The sequence below is a fragment of the Rhinopithecus bieti genome, unplaced genomic scaffold (assembly GCF_001698545.2).
Source record: "Rhinopithecus bieti isolate Rb0 unplaced genomic scaffold, ASM169854v2 scaffold_37314, whole genome shotgun sequence".
Taxonomy (NCBI): Eukaryota; Metazoa; Chordata; class Mammalia; order Primates; family Cercopithecidae; genus Rhinopithecus; species Rhinopithecus bieti.
In genome coordinates, this window is record NW_016816196.1 from 673,467 (window position 1) to 696,700 (window position 23,234).

A 23,234-nucleotide genomic window follows, 5' to 3' on the forward strand; every position below is an offset into this window, starting at 1 on the left:
GGGAGAATGACATCTTTTTTTTTGATATGTAACCAATTATAAGATTCTCTTTAGCCCCTGCAGTTTATTTTCTTTCTTTTCCTAACTCTTCCATTCCCTTAAACCCAGTAGTGACCCCCGTTCAAGCCCCAAAAAAAGGACTGTTTTAGGAAAGAATTTTCTGTTTTTTAAAAGGATTCATAATTTGGTATTTAGCAAGCATCCCTTTTATTTTGAACATAATTAGTTTACAAAGTAACTAACCTATGAAGGTACATTGACTCTATTGAGTAACCACAATTTAAAGATGTCTCTCCACCTACACTGCAGTTACTTATGTTTCATTTTCTTTCCATTTTTCTCTATACAAACCACCTGCTACTCACCAATACCTCTTGATTATATGAAATTTGAGTCCAAAATCCTTGGAAAAATCAGTTACTGAAATTCATGTCATTCATTGTTTCAAGAACAAAATAATGAATTGGTATTAAAAAAAGAAAACTTTCTTCCCCCAAATTAGCTTTCCATTATCTGTTTAGATGACTGACATTTGCAATAGAAAGAAAATTTTGGAAATACATTAAAACTTGAATGTAATAATTTTGATTAATTTTTAAATTATTTTAAATTTGAATGGATTTTCCAACAGTTTCTTCTCTGATATCCTCAGAAAATTCTCCAAGGCTTCACCATGCAAATAAAATTTAAAAACAAAAGACATGTACTGTCTTACAAAAAAAACTAAAGAACAAAAAACTCTAAAACTCACCAGAAACACTTTGCTTCTAAATATCCAAAATTCAAACTCTCTGAAGAGCAAACAAAATTATTCAGCAGGGAGAAATTCAGCTCTAAGAAATGAGGGTTGTATTCTACTCACATTACTAATACTAAATACAAATAAACGTGCAAGTTCTAATGAATTATACATTTTAAAATCACTTCAAAACTTAATTCAAAGTAAGTTTACTGTTAAATATTTTAAATGATCAAATATTGCTAAATATTTTAATGTTCACCTTTTAGGAATAAATGTTATATGTTATATGTTATGCATAAATAAGTTATATGTTACGCATAAAAGGTCTGGTTTCCTGTTTTGAGAAAATTACAACCTATTTAAATAGAATACAATATACTTTTTTCCTTCAATACATGTTAATTTCTGAGTCAATCTGTTTCTCTTATTTTTTATTTTTTTTAGACAGGGTTTTGCTCTGTTGCCCAAGTTGAAGTGCAGTGGCTCGATCACAGCTCACTATAGCCTTGACCTCCCATCTCTTGTAGCTCAAGCGATCATCCCAGCTCAGCTTCCCAAGTAGCTGGGACTACAGATGTGTGCCACCAAACCTAGCTAATTTTTTTTTATTATTTTTCATAGAGATAGGGTTTTACTATGTTGTCCAGGCTGGTCTCAAACTCCTGGTCTCAAGCAGTCCTCCTTGGTCTCTTAGAGTGCTGAGATTATGGTGTGAGCCACCATGCCCAGCCTTTGTTTTCTTTGTAATGACTAAGTAAAACTTAGAGAAGGAATGTCGCCTCACTGGAAGAGCTTTGCAATATTTTGGGGAATTCCAAACAAAGGATAATAAAGTTTTAAAGTGTTATATACACTCATTTTCAGAATTATTGTTTTGCTGCTTTAGAGCTTATCATTAAGTTTCAGAAAAGGATGCGGGAAGTATATTTTCTCTGTTTCTCTGTCTACACCTTAGTAAAGTATTTGACATCTGTCCCTGCTTCTCTAAAAAATAAAGAAACCAAAATGTCTTGATCCAGAAGGTCTCCCATTATCATTGCAAGCTTTTTTCTCTAAGTTACTTATAAACTTAAACCAAGAAATGAGGATCTAAAACTTCCACTAAATTATATTTAAATCAAATTGTTTGATTTATCATACTACGGGAAAATTCCAAATACACATTTCCATTCAATAAAGATTTTCTTAAAAGGTCAACTCCAATAAAAATAAAGGCATAAATACATGAGCAACATAAATGTGTGTAGGTCTGTGATCATGTATGTGTATAAATATGTATAGCAGAACTGAGTTGATCCATATTCAACCCAATTGCCTACAACGTTATAATCACAGTATCATATGGAAGTTCTGTAAAACCTTGACACCCTGGCAAAGTTAAATTATATTCAGTTTTGTTTTCACATAAAGTATCTTTTATTGCAAGAATGTAGTAACTAGTAACTCTCCAGAAACAAGATACCAAATTGTTATGTCTTCCCCAAAAACATTCTAGATAAACAAGAGGCTAGGAATATACAAACTACAAAGTTACTTTCCAATCCATTAGATCCTTTTACATCAACCCATGTCCAGTATTTGCATTCTCAGACTAACTAATGTTCCTTATCTTGAGCTCTAATTTGCTTGCTGTAATTTTTCTAAGTCTGGTTCCACTTCTCCTGGGTTCCAAAGGCTATGTATAGTTCATTTACTCTTTCATTACCCTCTGTTCCAGAAGTGGGCCAGAGAGAATAGCCATGATTAACTATATACATAATACAACTTATAAAAGCTAAACATAGGAAAGGAAAAAGGAAGGTAGCAAATTGAAAAAAACACTAAACCTTGACTCAAGAGATCCTACTCTGCCACTAACTTGCTGTATGACTTCAAGTCACATTATCTCTCTAAATCTTACCTATTACAATACTTAGATAAAATATGAAATATGCTTCCAGAGATATTCAAGGATGTACAGAGTCAGTTTTGGCAGAATGCATTTACAAGTTCTTAACTTGTGTCTGCTTCTCCTCTATTTACTTCTTTTATGGTTCTGCATTTTCACTCAAGTTTTCCAAAATTCCCATTTAGAACTACTGCTTCTGTATGGCACACAATTACACTAATCCTTTCTAATCTGAAAGATGAGAAACATTTACTTCTAACAGCTTTCTTGAGCCCCTTACTCACTACAAATTGAGGTTCAGAACATGCCTGATCCCTTGCTTCCTCTCCCTTATCTGATTTTTCTAAACTCCCGTCTTTTAGGCTATCGCTAGATATTTCCAGTTTCTATTTAAAACAAAGTTCTTCTACTCCTTACTGTTCTTATTTTTCCATAAATCGAAGGGTTTAACATATTACAACGTTTTAGTTCTCAGTATTATCACTTTTTGACAGGTCTCATATATAATACATGCTTCAAGGTATATATCTGTCCCAAAATGTTAGTAACATACTTTTCCCCCATGTACTATTTATTAATGCTTAGTAACATATATGCAAATATTTCATTAAAATAAAACCTCTTCAGGAAATAAAAGAAAGCTGCGCACTTATAGTTATCCTAGGAGGCACTAAAACTAAACATAATTTCAACTGATATTAAAAATGTGCATCCTTTAAATAAATAAAACAAATATTTATTAAATAATAAAATCAACTATTAATAATAAGTAAACTAAAGAGTATATACTATATATACCTACCTAGCAACAGAGTACATAAAGAGAAAATCATTGTCTGGTGAGCCCGGGGTCTTGCTATAGTCTCTATATTTCTTCTGAGTGGTATTTTTTATATCTTTCATTACAGATTCCATTTCTTTACTTAAATTTGTTTCTGACTATAAAACAATGCAAACATATATATAAAGTTTATATTCACTTTCTTTAATACTAGTCTAAAACTAGAATGTTTATTATATAAACATAGGAAATTAAAATTAAAGTCAAAACAGATAGAACATTATCTATTATAAATATATTTAGTGTACAAAGATAAAACCAATCAAAAAATACTCTCTTAAACAGTGATCTTTAATTCTACATTGTGACTGGTAACACTGTAACCCAACTATGAATTAACCACATAAATTATTCTAAGCCAATGAGATGATGGTATTAAAATAATATGTTAGAACAAAGTTTCCATGTCTATAAAAAACCTGATTTTAAGTTCATTTTTCAAAGAATTGTATCAATGTCCCGTAAGTTTAAGCATATTTTAAACACACAAGAATTAGGGTTTATAAAATTTTAAAAAGACCACAAATTCTAAAATTAGTCTTCGCTTGAGAAAGGGAATTGACAGATGAATCTATCTAGGTTTAAAGTATGCATTTCTGTTTCAAAAGTCACATATTCACAGTTTTCACAAATTTACTACATAAACCAGACACAACTGTCACTTCTCTCAGAGACCATATAACAAATCTATAATGAAGGTGAAATATTTTAAGAATTTAAACCAAACAAATCCTACTGAATGGCATAAAAGATGAGTTCCCCGCTACAATAGTCTGACTTGTGATGAACAGTTCAATCATTACACAATATTTTATCTCTCGAATACACATACACACACAGTAAATACATGTGCATATCTGTGTAAATATATTTTCTTAATCCTAATATACCTAATGGGCGTATTTTTAAGTGATTAAATTGTGCTTTATATTGAGATACACACACACACACAGAGTATATATAGCTTGTGTGTTTGCTTTTAAATACTTCAACCTTTTTTTTTTTTTTTTTTGAGAGGGAGTCTCGCTCTGCTGCCCAGGCAGTGGCACGATCTCAGCTCACTGCAACCTCTGGCTCCCGGGTTCAAGCGATTCTCCTGCCTCAGCCTCCTGAGTAGCTGGGATTACAGGTGTGTGCCACCATACCCAGCTAATTTTTGTATTTCTAGTAGAGATGGGGTTTTGCCATGTTGGTCAGGCTGGTTTCAAACTCCTGCCCTTAAGTGATCCATCTGCCTCAGCTCCACCACGCCTGGCTAACTTTTGTATTTTCAGTAGAGATGGGGTTTTGCCATGTTGGCCAGGCTGGTCTCAAACTCCTGACCTTAAGTTATCCATCAGCCTCAGCCTCCCAAAGCGCTGGGATTACAGGTGTGAGCCACCGCGCCTGGCCTACTTCAACATCTTAAAAGAGCCTAACTATATCTAAACCTATAGGGGTTCCTGACCTAGAAGATGTATATTAAAACTAAGAATTTAGCCTAAAGAGAAGTATAGCCTTTGATAATAATTTCTATTACTTTTATTTAAATATAAATAGAAGAGAACAAAACCTCTAAAAGCAATTTCTACTAAGTATGTAAAAGTCCAGAGTAATTTATAAAGTGAATGAAAATGAAAGCAGAAAATCAGAGCTGAGTTAACCAGGATATTTATGCCTTACACTGATGCTTACTGGGAAAGCTCCCGGTCGTCCCTGCAGCTCCTCCACTTCCTTTATGAGATCTTGTATGCTTTTGTTGCTAGGACGTTGCCAAGGGTTATTTTCCACATTGCTTCCAGGATAACATGGAAGAACACTGTTAGCAAACTGCCTACAGAGGGGACACGTGAATTCTCCTTTGTCCACTGAGAAGCCCTGAAGAACCTGATCATTCTAAAAGATGAAATAAACATACAGATGCATGATACACACATTTACAGAAAACAAAAATTATACCACCCATTTTATAGTAAATTAATAAACCATACAAAAAAAGACATCTCTAATATGTCATAAAGAAATAAACAAAATCCTTCATTTAACTGTTAAAGTTCACCAAATCACTTCTTACATCAGAGCAATTACATAACACTTGCCCTCACCAACACACTGTTTAAGTATCTTACTCTTCTCTCAGTATGAAACATTCAAGTGATGATGCAATTAATCTGATATGTGGATTTAAGATAAACAATAATTCAAAAAACAGGCCACATTAAAGTGGGTCACCCTCCTCTTACCCCACACCCCTGTTTTCATAATCTGTAACTGACTACTGGGAAGATTATCCCAATGCTCATGTTCCTTGATCTAGGATAAACAGCTTTTGAGAGCAAATAAGCCTCAAAAAAGTAACTTCTAAAGTGTCTAACTGCTAAATACAACTGATTGGACAACTGAGTTAGTGTTCATTTCATTATATCTGCATCTCAAGTACTTTGACTATGAGAACTATGAATTCTATTTTCACTTTTGACATTAACTTTTTAAGTCCTTAAAAATGTAACAACGTATCTTCCTAAATCCAATTCTACAAACATTTACTAAGCTCCTACTATGTGATAAATACTGTGCGAGGTGATAGCATAAAGAGTTAAGATACATTTTTCCTTCTTAAGGTGCTCACAATTTAAAAGCAAAATCGGGCAAATAAATTATAGTGCGATAAATGCAACAACAGAGAAGCCTTCCCAGAGAAGATTTGTGAGCTAAGTTTTAAAAATACACAAAAAAGAGAGTGCTAAAAATTGGGGCAATGGTCCTGGTCACAGAACATTCTGTGATAAGCTTCTTGGCAGCCTTAATTCTAAAGAATGCTAGATAGTCTTTTTTGCTATAACTGAAGCTAGGTTCTCTACTGAAGCACCCCCAGAAACCCTCTCAACTCACCCTCCTACATCTTTCACATCTCAGCACCCTCTGGTGCTGGCCCAAGATCATTACTCTTGCATTCCCTTGTATTTGTGGCTCATGTCATATAGCAATACTATCCTTTTCCTTCCTTTTCACTGCCACCTACTGCCCGCAACCACTGAAGACTTTGGTACCTTGATACGTTTTCTTCATCACTCCAAGTCCTGCATCTTCCTATGCAGTTTCACTATATATGTATACAACCAATCTTATACCTCAGTCCTTCAGCTCCTTAAGCTCATCAGCGCCTATAGTTTTGGCCTCCACTCTACTCCAGCACCTGTTACCATAACAATATCCTTGTCCTGTAATAACTCAAAATTACTCGTGATCTGAAAATATTAAATTTGAACATCTTATATTCTGACTACCAACTTCCACCTCCTTATTTCCCTTCTTTTTCTCCTAGTTCATCAGGCTTTTCCTATCCCATCTGCACACCATTGTCTACCACTTCAAAAACTCATGGCAATACTTCCCACTTGCCCTCCATGTATCCTTTCATCATTCACACCAAACAAAGCCTTCATACTAAATTAATCCAATGTATGCCTTCTCCAATTCTGCACTCAAACTGAGTGTTGTCAGAGAAAAATGAAATGCCTTCTTGCTACAAACTGTTTCCAACCTCAACTCTGTCCTGCATACTGCCTGGCACTCTTTCTCCACATCCTAGGAAGCACTGTGTCATCCAATCCCAAAGTGGTTTTTCTGTTTTTGTTTTTTATTTATTTATTTATTTATTTATTTTTTGAGATGGAATTTTGCTTTTGTTGCCCAGGCTGGAGTGCAATGGCGCAATCTCAGTTCACTGCAACCTCCGCCTCCCAAGTTTAAGAAATTCTCCTGCCTCAGCCTCTCGAGTAGCTGGGATTACAGGGGCTCGCCACCACGCCCAGCTAATTTTTATATTTTTAGTAGAGACGGGATTTCGCCATGTTGCCCAGGCTGGTCTTACTCCTGACCTTAAGTTATCCATCAGCCTCAGCCTCCCAAAGTGCTGAAATTACAGGCATGAGCCACCGTACCTGGCCCCCAAAGTGGTTTTTCAAACCACCTCCTCACCTGCCAAGTCACTCACCTTCCCCACCCCTGTCCCCTTTACTCTAGGAGCATAAGGTTACACCTCATATCTCAGAGAAGGGTCTCATAGCAACTCATTCCATATCCTGCCCATCTCTCATCACAAATATATAATTAATTAACCCCATCAGTCCTTCCATCTACTTTCTTCTTTCTGTCCCCTTTACTAATTTCTCTAAGTTGTCTCCCAAACATACCACTACATGACCTAATGCGTCTAGTGTCTAATGTCTAATTTGAGACTTTGTTATTTCCAATCAAAATCTTTCAGTGTCATCATAACCTCTCACCTTGATTCCTTCGTCCCCCTCATGCTCCACAAGACTGTCCTTCTAAATATATTTCAAATCTATATTCTCTTCTCCATTTTCATAGACATGAGTAAGTCCAAGCCCCCACCACATTCTTTCTTACTTTTCTGCAATCCCCTTTCTACACAACTGTCGCAATGACTCTTCTGGACATTTTATATTTCTGCTTAAGTCTTTAATGGCTTTCTCTGAGGAATCTATGTAAAGTCCAAATTCTTTAAATGGACCAGAAGGCCCCTTACAATGTAAACCTTAATTACTTATTCTGTCTCGTCTCTCATCACTCAAGCGCCTTACTCCATCAAAATGTTCTGGCACCTGGCAGATGTTCCAGTAAGACTCTGTGTATACCTAACATTTAGCACGCATACTGTAACTGTTTACTTGTCTCTCTTACGTAATAAATACTAAACTCATTGAGGGAAGGAACTGTGCCTTATGTACCATTGTATCCACAATGATTATCATAGTATCTGAAACACTGTAGATACTGAATAAATATTTGCTGAAAGAATAGTTGAATACAGGGATATGAAAAATGCATAATGTGCTTAAGGAACTAGTAATTAGCTTATTAATGTTGAATTGATGGAAGACAACACTAAAGCAATAGGCAAGTCCAGATCCTGGAGTACCTGAATGCCATTCAGAGAATAGTGAACTTTATCCTATCAGGAGGAAGACAGCAAGAGATTTTAAGCCAACACCACATATTGTCGATTTAAATTTTAGAAAGCTCAATGTAGTAAATAAATTACACCTGGAGTACGGAAATCAATAAGAAAGCAATTCCTATAATCAAGATGAGCGAGGAAGGCATACACAAAGAAGTAGCAGTGGGATTAATGAAGGTAGAATATAGTCAAGTGAGGTTTAGAAGGCAAAATCAATAGAATTTTGGTAAGGGACTGAAAGTGAGAGGTGAAGAACAGGAAGGAAAAAAGAGATATCTACTGCTTCTGAGTTAGGAATATGGGAATATAGTAGACCTGTATCTAAGAAGTTGCTTTTAAGAAGTTGCACTGCTTGTACTCAGGAGTGTAAGGCTTCAGTGAGCTATGATCTAGCCACTGCACTCCATCCTGGGAAACAGAGTGAGAACCCCATCTCAAAAAAATAAATAAATAAATAAAATAAAAGTTACACTGAAGGAGAAAGAGAAGTCTTCAGCTATAGGAAAATAAGAAAATGTAATGTCCAGGGAAGGACTCTGAATGGGAGAGGTTTGAACTCAGCTCCTGACGAGCTGAGAAGGGGCAGAAGAGGCAGAAAACCTGAAAATACAGAAGAAAAAGAGGTTACCTACTGATGAATCAAGGCCCCTGAGGCGTTGGGGAGAAAGGTCTACCAGAGCTCAGGCAGAAAAGTTATTCCTGAACAGAAGAAGGGCTATAGTACTACCTCAAAGAGTAGCAAAGAAAAGACTGGTTGGGACGTTAGACTCATTTATCAGGGAATAGGAAAGCAAGACAGGAATCTAGGAGAATATGACAACAGACACTGTTTTCTTCATGACAAAGGAAGAGACAAAATCTGTTAAGAGGAAATGAATCTTGGGGAGGCAAAGGTTTGGAATAGCTGCTGAGGAAAACAGGAGAAGGAACTGATCAAAGACAGGTAAATGAATTAATAGGTAGTATTTACAGCCCATAACTCTAGTCTAAGCCACTGTTATAGGAAGCCACAAGTTTGTGATAATAACCATTCACTTAGTTTTATGACTTTTCTAGCTGGGATAGCTGACTGGGTCTAAAGTCAAAGGAGGCTGATTAAATGAGATTCACAAGAACAGAATGGGTATAGTACAAGAAAGAGAGGATAGCAAAGAGCTAATACACTAGGAAAAAATTCAAAGGGTTAAAGGACTATAGATCTCGATGTCAGAGGCAAATCACAATAATGAGAGTGAAGACAAGAGAACTTATGTGATAATCATAAGATGATATGGTAGGATACTAAAGCCTAATATTTCAGAGAGAGTAGCAAAGTCTAAAGTGCAGCCATGGAAGTCAGTTGCTGAAGTGAAAAAAATTTTCTTTTTTTTTTTTTTGAGATGGAGTCTTGCTCTGTTGCCCAGGCTGGAGGGCAGTGGTGCAATCTCCGTTCACTGCAACCTCTGCCTCACAGAGTCAAGTGATTTTCCTGCCTCAGCCTCCCAAGTAGCTGGGATTACAAGTGCATACCACCATGCCCAGCTAATTTTTGTATTTTTAGTAGAGACAAGGTTTTGCCAGGTTGGCCAGGCTGGTCTCGAACTCCTGACCTCAAGTGATCTGCCCAACTCGGCCTCCCAAAGTGCTGGGATTACAGGCATGAGCCACTGCATTCAGCCAGCTGCTAAAATGAAATTTAAAATTAAAATCCTTGAAGTTGAACAGGTGTGTGTTAAAGTGAGACTGGATAGTTTATACGATGATCAAAACCACCTAAAAAGATGAGCTGGAATTGGGATGTATATACTATAAAAAGATTTAATACCTGGAAAGATACACGCAACTTTAAAAATTTTTTGCAACTTACCCGTAATGATTCCATGTAAGATTTATGACAATCTATATGTAATGTGTGACCACAGGTTTGTACATAAACACCTCCTTCCCAGCCAATTGATACTGCCAAGAGACATGAACTCTTCAAAATAAAAAGAAGACAAATACAATTAATTTTAAAGTATAAACATATTTAAATATTAATATGTCCACATAAACCTCTGCATAATTTTCTATTTTTATATTAATGTGAAGTTTCTATTTTTGTGGTATCAATTAATGCCTGACTAGATAGTCTTAAGACACTATCTTTAAAATTGGAATACCATGAAGTTGCAGCTCCCAAACTTCTATACTCATAATGAAAGAGAATAAATATTATGAATTAGCCTTTGTCCGCTCCATAAAATATATGCTCTCAATATTACACTATAGTTCAGTATGAACTATACTGTTGCTGAGATTAAGTATGGTACTTAATCTCTCTCTGATTTCTGACATTAACAACTTACTTCTTGAAACGCCTGCTTTCCTCTGGTTTAAAGCTACTCTCTCTTGGTTTTGTTCCTGCCTCTTTAACTGCTTTTCTCAGCCTTCCTTCTAAGGGTCTTTTTTTCTTCACTACTCCTTCAATGTCTATTCCTCTGCTCCTCAAGGTTCTATTCTCAGTGCTACTATCTTCTCATTAAACTATTTTTCCTAGTGATTTAAGCAGTAATTTCAACTACCCCGCAAGCTTAGATCTCTTGCCTGACTGTTAGATACAAGTACTCATGCCACTCAGAAATCTCCAGTTTAATGTCCCACAGAAAATATAAAATCAATGTGCCAAAAATGTAAATTGTTAGCTTCTCCATGAATCATTTCCTTCCTCTTGGTTCAATAACTCCACAATCTATTTAGTCACCACTCAGAAAGCCAAGATTCATTCTATATCACACTCTTACCTTCATATCACAGTATCAGTTCCCAAATCATATGGATTCTGTGTCCTAAATAACTCATGATTTTGGTCTTTCCTCTTCTTTTCCACTACATAATATTCAAGTCTATACCCCACAGACTGGGAGAAGGGGTTCTTAAACAGTTTCTTAACTCGTCTCCTTAACTCCAATTTGTTCTCTCAATGATGTACCCTCCATACATCTTTATAAAGTATAAATCTAGTCACAAGAATAACCCAAAAACATGCCTTAATATTTACAAGGTCTTACTATAATATACAATAAAGAAGGGACCCAGACTATATAAGCAAACTATATATCCTTTCCAAATTTGTGTTTTTGTTTTTTGAGGTTTTTTTTTTTTTTGAGATTTGAGTTTCACTCTTGTTGCCCCGGCTGGAGTGCAATGGCGCAATCTTGGCTCACCACAACCTCCACCTCCCGGATTCAAGTAATTCTCCTGCCTCAGCCTCCCAAGTAGCTGGGATTACAGGCATGCGCCACCATGCCTGGCTAATTTTGTATTTTTAGTAGAGATGGGGTTTCTCCATGTTGATCAGGCTGGTCTCACCTCAGAGAGTGATCCACTCACCTCGGCCTCCCAAAGTGCTGGGATTATAGGCATGAGCCATCATGCCTGGCTCCAGATTTGTTTTAAAGGTTTCTATCTTTCATCTTTCCTTTCTCTTTTACATCTTCAACTTCTCTTTCATTGCTAATTCCTCCCTCTAAACTTACAAATAGGCTGAAGACTTTTTCTCCTAAAATCTCTTCCTTAGAATTTTCATCAATTGGCCTCTGTCAAATAGCATTTGGGCCTAAACTTGAATTCATTTTCTACAATCTACAGTAAATAGATGGGCAGGCCAGAGCAATGTGAAAGCACAAGATCTAACAGGAGTGGCAGCATATGATGAAAGATTTGAGAGCCATCAAACAAGCATGTACTTACATGCTAAAAAACTGAGTCAATCTTTAGATTTTATTTTTATAATATAAGATGACCAATGATCTTTAAATGATAGTAAAGTTCCGATATTAAATCAAGACTCTTCATGAGTATCTAAAGTTGAAAGTACTGTGTATTACATAGTACAAAATGACTTCCCAGCCAATTTAAAGACGTGAAGCAGCATAAATCAAATATAGCTGGTTAGCAGGCTTCTGTTACAAATGAGAAAAACAACAGGAGCCCTGCTCATCCTTGTTTTACATTTTGGAGCTGCTTGAAATAGAAGCAGATTTTGGTGTTAGATCATTTAGAATGATTGGTAGTCAGTTAATAAACCAGCTGCTCTCTTTGGCACTATACTACAAAAAGGCAATTAATCTATATTTTTAATAAAAATGGTTAGCTTTTAAAACTGGAAACAATGAATTATTTGTCTATACAACTTTTAGATGTTTGAGTTTGACAGTCAAAAAATGCAGGATAACATTTAATAATGTGAGACTAGTATTTTAGGGAGACCTCAAGTATCCACTACTGTGCTAAGTGCCTAACACTGAAATGTCACAACCTCAATAATTACTAAAACCTAATACAGTAGCTGGAGTTACCCCTTTTTACGAGAGGAATGATAACTTTAGTAAGATCACTAAGTTATCAGTTCAAATTCAAGTCTGTCTAACTCCAAAGGTCAGGTTCCTTCTCTCTGTTGTTTAATATTTCCCATGTGTTACACTTCCAGTTTCTACAGTGAATATACTGTTTTACATAACTAATATTCTACATGTCAATTCTGTAAAATGCATGCATTTCATCTGAAGACAGTAGAATCTACAGTTTAATCCTATAATTAATATAGGACTTTTTCTCCTAATTAGGGTGCCCACTGAGGGTCATGCTTCTGCTCTATACACTCTGGTCCAGCTACCACTCTGGTATTCTTATGTTTAGAGTAACTCAGGATGAAACCCAGTAAGAATCTACAACACACATAGCATGTGCTAGCCTCTGAATCAACATGAGGCACAGCTCTGGACCTTCAAAGGTATGCAGTCTAGGGAATATGCCATATATACATAAAACAGGTCTTATAAAAGCATACAAAAGTAATGATGTAGGAATACAGATCTCACAATCACTAACAGAAACACAACAGAGTATAACCCAACTCAGATTTCAGCTTGGAGACTTTTTATAAAAAATATTTTTTTCTAGAAATGAATTACTCTGGCTGCAAAAAAGAGATACCCTCCTTTTTTGCTCTCATTTATTAGATCATCTCTTTCCTCAAAATTACTATGCTCTTAGGTCTAGGTTTATTTTGATTGAATTTTTTTTAAGTTTTCTATTTGGTGTTGGGATTCATCTTTACCTGTTTACTCTAAAGTAATTAAAATGATAAAATTAAAACCAGGATTATTGATAGTGGCAGGTGACAGACAAATTCCTAGGTAGACAGGGCCAGGTCCCTGGTGAAACCCAACCTTCAAACCACAGACAATTTAAAGCCTGAAAACCAGCTGCAGTTTCAGGTAGAGTCCATGACTGGAGTGAGAACTTCCTCGAAGCCTTTTAGCCAATCAAATAGTGCTGCTTTTATCAGGTCCACACATGGACCATTCAGCACGCACTCCCCCATTCTGAGACCATAAAAACCACAGACTCAGTCACACAGGCAGCTACGTGTTTTCAGGCCCCCTGTCTTGTTGTTGAGATCTTTCCTGTCACTTGATAAAATTCTTCTCTGCCTTGCTCACTCTCTGGTGTCCACGTACTTCATTCTTCTTGGTTGTGGGACAAGAACCTACCCACCAAATGGCAGGAGCAAAAAGGGCTGTAACACACTCCTGGCTGGCTCACAGAACTGTGGGTAGTGGGAATGAAAAGAGTTGTGACATGCTCCCATTCACTGGACTATGGGAGTGAAGAGCTGCAACCCTTCTGGGGGCCCAGACCTCGGCACTCCCCAAGCAGAAGCTGTGACACTCCCTTGGGGCTCTGCGGTTGCTGATGTCTCTGAGTTTTTGGGTGCCACTGCATCCCTGTCATTTGAATGCTGGCACCCAGCCACAGAAGCTGCTTGCGGCACACCTAGCCCCACCACAGGCAGAGCTTAGAGCTGCAATGGTTGAGGGATCCAGACTAGGGAGCAAGCTTAGCATGGCCCACCAGCCAGCCTGGGTAGAGTGAGCCCAGTGGGCCCTAGCGAAGCCCAGGCAGAGGTGCCACCTAGTGAAGTGGCACCAAAAGAATCCTGTGTCATTATGACAAGAAAATAAAGTCTAAATAAGGTGGCAGTAAATTTCTGCAAAAGCAGAACTTAGCATCATTTCCCAATTTTCCTTGAAAATAAAATATTTATTGGTCTCTGATTAATAAAGTAATATATGTATCCTGAAAAAAAAAAATCCAAAGCAAGCCAGGTGCAGTGGCTCATGCGTGTAATCCCAACACTTTGGGAGGCCAAAGTGGGCGGATCACAAGGTCAAGAGATCGAGACCATACTGGCCAACATGGTGAAACCCTGTCTCTACTAAAAATATAAAAAATTAGCCGGGTGTGGTGGCGGGCACCTGTAGTCCCAGCTACTCAGGAGGCTGAGGCAGGGGAATCATTTGAACACGGGCCCTGGGAGGGGGAGGTTGCAGTGAGCCGAGATCACACCACTGCACTCCAGCCTGGAGACAGAGTGAGATTCCATCTCCAAAAAAAAAAAAAAAGTCCAAAGCAATAAAGAACAAAGTGTGAAAATATGTGTGTGTGCACATACATGTATTTATACACATGCACATACACATATTGCTACAAAACAACCATAATTTCATTTTAAAGTCTCTGAAAATATATGGAAGCACGATCCTTATTACCTAACCCAAACTGCCTAACAGGCCTAACCTAGCCTTCCTAAATGGGATAGCTTGAATATTTAAAACATCACTTTACATTTATATTGACCTGTATTATATGCAGAGTGACCTATATGCAGAGTGAACTCTAACCTGGTGATTACTGCATGAAAGATCATTATCGGCCCTATTTTACAGATGAGGAAATTGAGTCTCAGGCCACTTAAGGGATTTGGCCAAGCTCACATTGCTCAGAAATGGCAGAATCAGGACCAAACCCCAGTTTTTCTGGTCTAGGATTCTTTCTGATCACACAATACCTCCCTGTTGGTCCATCGGCTCCTGTAGAAGCCACCAGAAACCTTCTTGTCAGTCTAGCATATTAAGGAACCAGACTCTACTCTGGCTCTTACCATCACTAGGTCAGTTCTTATTTATTCTGATTATGTATTCTGTCTTCCACTTATCTTACTAATTTCTTCCACTTCAATGGATTTATGGGCAAGAAAGTTCTATTTGGAAATCTATCCATATAATCATCTCATATAGCTAACTAAAAATGTTTTACTTTATATTTTAAGCTTATATCTTATCTTTATTTAATTCAAGACACAGTAGATTTAAAAAGCTACAACAGGAGAAAGGAAACCCCATTTGATAATCCAGTCAGGAAACATCAAAAGGAACACAGAAATTTTAAAAAGACGTTAACAATGCTGCTGCTACTAAAGTTTATCTTGAAAGCCTTCAGATACTTATGAGTTCCAGTCCCTAAATGCAAAACACAGAAAAAAACTACCAAGTTTATAAGAAGTCATAGCAGATATGAATCAAATCCATCCTTACTTTACATTTTAAAAGTATCAGAATGAAATTTTATTACATATCTTTAAATGAAAGTAAAAGAGGGAGGCAAAAATCTTCATACAATATTCCCACCATAACAAAAGTATCCAAGAGTTAATACATTAAGTCCTCACTTAATGTTATCAATAGGTTCTTGGAAATTGTGACTTTAAGCAAATTATGTGGAACAAAACTAATTTAACCATAAGCTAACTGATATAAACAGGAGTTAAATTCCTATAGTATATTTCTGATTACAAAAACATCATCAGAACTTCTAAAGACCCAAAACATTTCTAATATGAAACACTGAAATGAATGCAGAGTATGCACACATTTGAGAAAGGTTATCAGAAACAAGATAAAATTTACCCAGTTTTAACAAAACAATGAGTACTGTGAGTAGTAGTGGTGATGGGTTAAATTAAGGAATAAGTGTTTGCAAAGTGAAAATTGTTAAAGAGTACTTCCTATCACCATGCAATTTAAAAACAATAACAAATATGCAGGTTCACTGAGCCCTTTCATACCACATGGTTATTATGCAGTTGTATAATTATCATATGCTTTATAAATTTTTACTTTATCATACACTTTGTAAATTTATAAATAAAAAAATATGTTTTCATTATTTCATTCATTTTCCAACATTCTAGTTCACAGTCTTAGGTGGCTGGAGCCTAATCCCGCAGCTCAGAGCACAAGGTAGGAACTGACCCTGGGCAGGACACCATCCCATGGCAGGACACACTCACATCCACACCCATACTCACTCATACCAGGACAATTTAGACATGCCAATTAACCTAATGTGCAGCACATCTTTGGGAAGTAGGAAGAACTGGAATACCCAGACAAAACCCATAAAGACATGGGGAGAACACACAAATTCCACACTGACAGTGGCCCCGGTAGGGAATTTTTTTTCTCATCAACATTATAACAAAACAATGTTGAAAGAAAAATCATTATTTAAGGACCTGCTGTACTCATCATTCCACTTAATTGAATGTATGTATCACACAATAAACAACATTTAAAACAAAGGTATCACATTTATTAACTGAAATGTTTATTAACAGATTTCCATTTCTTTCTATCCACATATTAATTTTTTTCTAATAAACTTTCAAATTTAACATCAGAATGCCATTTTGGTAAAAGACATATAAAATTCTGGAGGGAAATAACCAACCATCAACTTGGCAGACAAAAGTACTATTTTATAAAGAGTACTTACATCCTTAAAATAACGCTGTAATAATGAAAGCCTCACGTCATGAACGGCTGCACAGGTATCCCAAGGGTAAATCTGCTCCTCTTCAGTGATTGGCAACTTTTTTGGCTCAACATTGTCACGGCACTGCCCCAAAACTACATTAACAGATGAAAGCTCATTAATCAAAAATAATCAATGCCATAGATCTATAACTCCAAGAAAAGCTGAGTTATTTACCACAAGCAACTCAAATTTTTTCACTATTAGAAATTTTTAAAGACTCCTCAAAAAAGTGGTATTCTAGTTTTCTTCTACAGGCTAAATAAAGCTTCAAATATGCCAATATTTACTTTAAAAAATAACACTGAACTATGATTATAAACTCAAAATGGATGGATGGATGGATTGATGGGTTCCTAAATCTGTCCACTGAAAAAATCTAGATGATATAACTCTCTAGTATTCACAAACTTTATTTCTAAATATACTATTTCTCACTAAAAGGAAGAAGAGATCCATGGAGAAACAGCTGAGTCCAGGGTTGGGGAAAAGTGCAAGGTGACCCCAGAAGGATGTGTGATTAAAAAGAGCAAGGAAGTGTTCAAACACTGAGGGAGCAGATTTATAAGGACCTGGAGTTCTGACTGGTAAAATTTGAGAAAAGTTGAGTATTAAAAAGAATAATAATAGTAATAGATAATACAATACGTTCACTGACCCAGGCAAGGAAAATGAAATAAGAGTAAAAGGGTGAGTAGAGTCTTAATGTATCATCCTATAGATTACCTACTACCTTACCTAAGTGATCAAACTTGATTGGCACCACCAATAATAGGACAAATTGACACAGTGGACCTCCTGATGTAATGCTATTCGAAGGAACATCACCTGTATAATACCCTTGCCAAAACTGTTTAACTTCAATCTAGTAACAAGGGAATAATCACACAAATCCAGATTCTGAGATATTCTATGGAACAACCAACCTGGACTCTGAAACTTTAAAAAGGGGCTAGAGAAACTGTTCTAAATTACAGGAGAATAACAAGAAATGACAATGAAAAACAATACGTGATCTTTTATTCGATTGTGAATCAAGAAATATCTGCTATAAAAATATTACTGACTCTGACCATAAAAAAAGATGTAAGTGGATATGTGTATAAGTTAATCAGCCTGATTAATGGTAAAGTGGCATATATGTTAATTAGCTTGACTTAATCATTCCACAATGTATACATATCAAAATATCATATCACATTTATGTACCCCATAAATATGTACAATTTTTATTTATCAAGTAAATAAGAAACACAAAAAACATTGCAGGGACAACTGAGAGAATCGGAATATAAACAATATTTGATGTTACTAATGTTACATTTCTTAGGAATGATAATGGTACCATAATTATGTAAAAGAATATCCTTGGGCTGGGTGTGGTGGCTCATGCCTGTAAACCCAGCACTTTGGGAGGCCAAGGTGGACAGATCACTTGAGGCCAGGAGTTCAAGACCAGCCTGGCCAACATGACAAAACCCCATCTCTAATAAAAATACAAAATTTAGCTGGGTATGGTGGTGCATGCCTGTGATCCCAGCTACTTGAGAGGCTGAGGCATGAGAATTGCTTGAGCCTGGGAAGCTGGGGTTGCAGTGAGCCGAGATCGCACCACTGCACTCCAGCCTGAGCAACAGAGAGGGACTCCGTCTCAAAATATATATAAGAAAAATTTTAAAAAGAGTATCCTTATTCTTAGGAGTTATATTCTAAAGTATTTACAGATAAAATACCATGATGTGTGCATCAGAAGAGTTGCTCTTTAAAAAGGGAATAATATTAGATGTATCACTGTGGGCCCTAAGTTTTGGAGGGATTTATAACAGCAACAGAAATAACAGACAAAAGGTGATAGATGCTACCAGCTAAAACATAATTACCATGATGCATAATCCTCTTAATATGCTGCTGCATTCAATTTGCTAGAATTTTGTCGAGAATTTTTGCATGTATATTCATAAGGGATATTGGTCTACTGTTTCCCTGTGTTATCTTTATCTGGCTTTGGTATCAAAACTAGCCTCACAGAATGAGTTAGGAAGTGTTCACTCCTCTTTATTTTTTGGACAAGTTTGAGAAGCACTGGTGTTAATTCTTTAAATGACTGATATAATTCACCAGTGAAGCCATCCGGTCCTGTGCTTTTCCTTGTCAGATTTTTTAAAATTACTGAATCAATCTTTTTATGTGTTATAAATATGTTCAAATTTTTTATTACTTCTTGGGTCCATTTGGTAGTTTGTATATTTCTAGGAAATCATTTATTTAATCCATGTCATATAATTTTTTGGCATAAATTGGTCATAGTATTCTCCTATAATCCTTTTTATTTCCGTGAGGTCTGTAGTAAAGTCAACAATTTCATTTCCAATTTTAGTTATTTGAATCTTTTTTAATGTATGCATTTACAGCTGTAAATTTCCCCATTTTCACTGCATTCTAAAGGTTTGGGTATGTTGTATTTTCATTTTCCTTCACCTCAAAGTGTTTTCTAATTTCATTTGTAATTTCTTCTTTGGCCCATTGGTTGTTTAAGAGTATGTTGTTTTAGGTTGGGTGCGGTGGCTCACGCCTGTAATCCCAGCACTTTGGGAGGCCAAGGCGGCTGGAACACAAAGTCAGGAGATCGAGATCATCCTGGCTAACACGGTGAAACACCATCTCTACTAAAAATACAAAAAAATTAGCCAGGCATGGTGGCAGGCGCCTGTAGTTCCAGCTACTGGGGAGGCTGAGGCAGAAGAATGGTATGAACCCGGGAGGCAGAGCTTGCAGTGAGCCGAGACCATGCCACTGCACTCCAGCCTGGGTGACAGAGCGAGACTCCATCTCAAAAAAATAAAATAAAATAAAGAGTATGTTGTTTAATTTCCACATACTTGTGAATTTCCCAGGTTTCCTTTTGTTATTCATAGCTAGTTTCATTCCATTATGACCACAGACAATTTTTTGAATAATTTCAATCTTTTAAAATGTTATTGAGGCTTGTTTTGTGGCCTAACATATGGTCTACCTAGGATAATGTTCCATATACCATTGAGAAAAATATCTATTCCACTGTTCTTGGGTAGAGTGTTCTATGTAAGTCTGTTAGGTCTAGCTGTTTTATAGTGTTGCTCAAGTATTCAGTTTCCTTTCTGATCTTCTGTCTAGTTGTTCTATCAATTAAAGTCTCCAACTATTATTTTAGAAGTATCTATTTCTCCCTTCAGTTCTGTCCACTTTTGCTTCATACATTGGGGGCTCTGTTGTTTGGAGCATATATGTTTATAATATCTTCATGATGGATTGGCTGTTTATCAATACATAATCTCCTTCTTTGTCTCTTGTAACAATTCTTAACTTACAGTTTATTTTGTCTCATAGTATAACCACCCCAGCTCTCTTTTGGTTACTATTTGCATGGAATCTCTTCCCATCCTTTCACTTTCAACTTATTGTGTCTCTGGATCTAAAGTGAATCTCTTGCAGCATCACATTTTTAAAAATTCATTCTGTCAACCTCTGCCTTTTACCTGAGCAGTTTAATGCATTTATATTTTAAGTAATTACTAACTTCAAAAAAATTAATTAATTCATTTTGCTATTTTCTATTTCTTCTTTAATTGATTACTGCCTTCTTTTGTAATTAATTGGCTTTTCTGGTATAAAATTTTGATTCCCTTCTCTTTTGTGTGTGTGTGTGTGTGTGTGTGTGTGTGTGTGTGTGTGTGTAACTTTTTTTAATAGTGTTTACCCTGGGGATTAGAATTAACATCTTCACTTTGTAACAATCAAATTTAAATATCTACTTTATTTCAGAAGTATACAAAACTGCTCCATCCCCTTCCCTGTATGTTTTATCTCAATGCCTACACTCTTCCACAAACAAGAACGTTATTATTTGGTTTACAAATCTAGATATGCAGTTCTATCCAGATTTGCTTTCTTTTCATTATACATATTTTTGAAGTGCTATCACGACTAACTTTGTACTTTCTGAATCTTTGCAACTTTAGACTTTCTGAATCTTTGCAAAGAATGTAGGGTTTACTAAAAGGAAAAGACTATATAATATTGTATTCTTCTCCTATGGAGAACTGAAGCTCCCCAGATCAGTAATGCTTACAGGCATTCTGAGCAATAGTGAGACGGCACATAAATTAATATCTTTCCATGTAGATAAATGTACTTAAAGGCCCTTAATTTGAGCAGTGTTTTGAAGGGTTTCTAATCAAAAGTCTATAATTTAGCACAAATCAAATATAAAAATAAAGAGATAAAAGCATGAGACTTTTAATACATGGTTTGAAGAACATGGCAATAAAGTATCAGTGAACACTAAAAAGATCTAGAACAATAAGCTCACCTAGCATCCAGACTTTTGTCTCTAAATACCATTTCCCACTAAAAAGAAACTAATGCTTCTTTGAGAGACTGCTGATTTCAGGGCAGGAAATGTATAAGATAAATGTATTGTAACTAGCCACACCAAAAAATGTAGAAAGACCCAAGGCTACTCTAGGCTTGTGTCAAAAGAACTCAGGAGACAACTCGAATAAGATCTCAGTGAACAAAGATGGAAGAACATGAGCATCAACAAGAAAGTAACTACAGAGTTATGAACAGAGTTCATAATGATTAAAAACAGAGTTCATCAATGATACCTAAAAGTACTAATTATCTTTAGAAAATGATTTTTAAACCCCACTATCTCAATATTTTGAGCACCTGTAAATAAAAGGAAAGAATACTGTGTCTACCCTGCCTTTCCTGCGCAATCTGTATCTCAGAGTAACAAAAAAAGAGGTGACGAAGTAAAATTTCTTTTATGGAAGTATATGTCAGCTAATAAACAACAACCAAAAAAAAACATGAAAGAGATTTGAAATCTCTGATCACCTGATGGATTTAGGCAGTAATCATCACAGCTAATCTCCCTGTGAGATTAGCTACTAATCTCACAGGGAGAAAACAGAGGGAACAGAGGAATATGTTAAACAACACAGCAACATTCAGAAAAATCCAAATTGGTTTTCAATGATCCAATTTCTTTAAAAAAGTAAAATGATGGGAGGAGGGGGTAAAGATAGAGGGAGAGTGGATCTATTAATTAAAAGACCACAAAGGAACACTACAACTATAAATAAATTAAGCAAAATAAATAAATAAATAGAGACAATGGGGAAATTTTAAACACTGACTGGATGTTTGATGATATTAGAGAATGTATTTAGGACTGACTGTGGTTATGTTTAAAAAACAAGACCTTTCTTTTTAACAGAAACACTGAAAGTTTTACAGATGAAATTATACAATGTCTGAAATCTGCTTCGAAATAATTCTAATAAGGAGAGAACAAATGAAATAAGATTAGCCAGAAATTAATCACTGTTGAAGATAAATGGGGACATGTGGGTTCACTTTGCACATCTCTTTAGTATACTGTTAAAAATTTTCCATATTCAAATCTAAAAAGAAAAGAGAAGAAATGAATCAAAATAAATAAGCCCAGAGAAAAAAGGGAGAAAGTATCAATGGGTGGATAAGGCTCAGATGGTAAAGAAGGAAACAACTACACAATTCACCTGGTATACTAAAATCATTCCTGAGATTTAATACTCTTTAATGTCAGTTTCTTTTTTTCTTTTTTTTAATTTTTTTTTAAGATAGGGTCTTACTCCATTACCCAGGCTAGAGTGCAGTGGTGCAATCTCAGCTCACTGCAGCCTCAACCTCTTGGGCTCAGGCAATCCTCCCACCTTGGCCTCCTGAGTAGCTGGGACCACAGGTGCACGTCACCACACCTGTTTAATTTTACTTTTTGTAGAGACAGGGTCTTACTGTGTTCCCCAGGCTGGTCTTGAACTCCTAGACTCAAGCAATCCTCCAGCCTTGGCTTCCCAAAGTGCTGGAATTACAGGTGTGAACCACTGTGTCCTGGCAATATTAGTTTCTTATTTTTTTTTCCTTCTATCTCTAAGGGATAAGGAAGCTACAGTATAGTGGAATTGTCTAATATCTATTTGTCTAGCTAGTATATACAACTGTTTAAAAGAGACTTTAAAACTAACAGACCAAATAAACTTAAAATATAAAATAATGAACAAATAAAAGCTTAAAACAAAACATAAGTTTCATT

The 23,234-nt window shown here is 36.0% G+C and overlaps 1 protein-coding gene across 1 annotated transcript in view; it reads right to left on the reverse strand.

Annotated features, from left to right (window-relative positions):
• UBR3 (ubiquitin protein ligase E3 component n-recognin 3) overlaps positions 1-23,234 on the reverse strand; it is a 285,317-nt gene that overhangs the window by 90,279 nt on the left and 171,804 nt on the right. Inside the window, exons 27-30 of the mRNA XM_017854465.1 lie at positions 17,075-17,208; positions 10,281-10,391; positions 5,146-5,346; positions 3,433-3,569 (exon numbers count right to left, since the gene is read on the reverse strand). Coding sequence (XP_017709954.1) covers positions 3,433-3,569; positions 5,146-5,346; positions 10,281-10,391; positions 17,075-17,208 — 583 coding nt within the window. The remainder of the gene's footprint in view (positions 1-3,432; positions 3,570-5,145; positions 5,347-10,280; positions 10,392-17,074; positions 17,209-23,234) is intronic.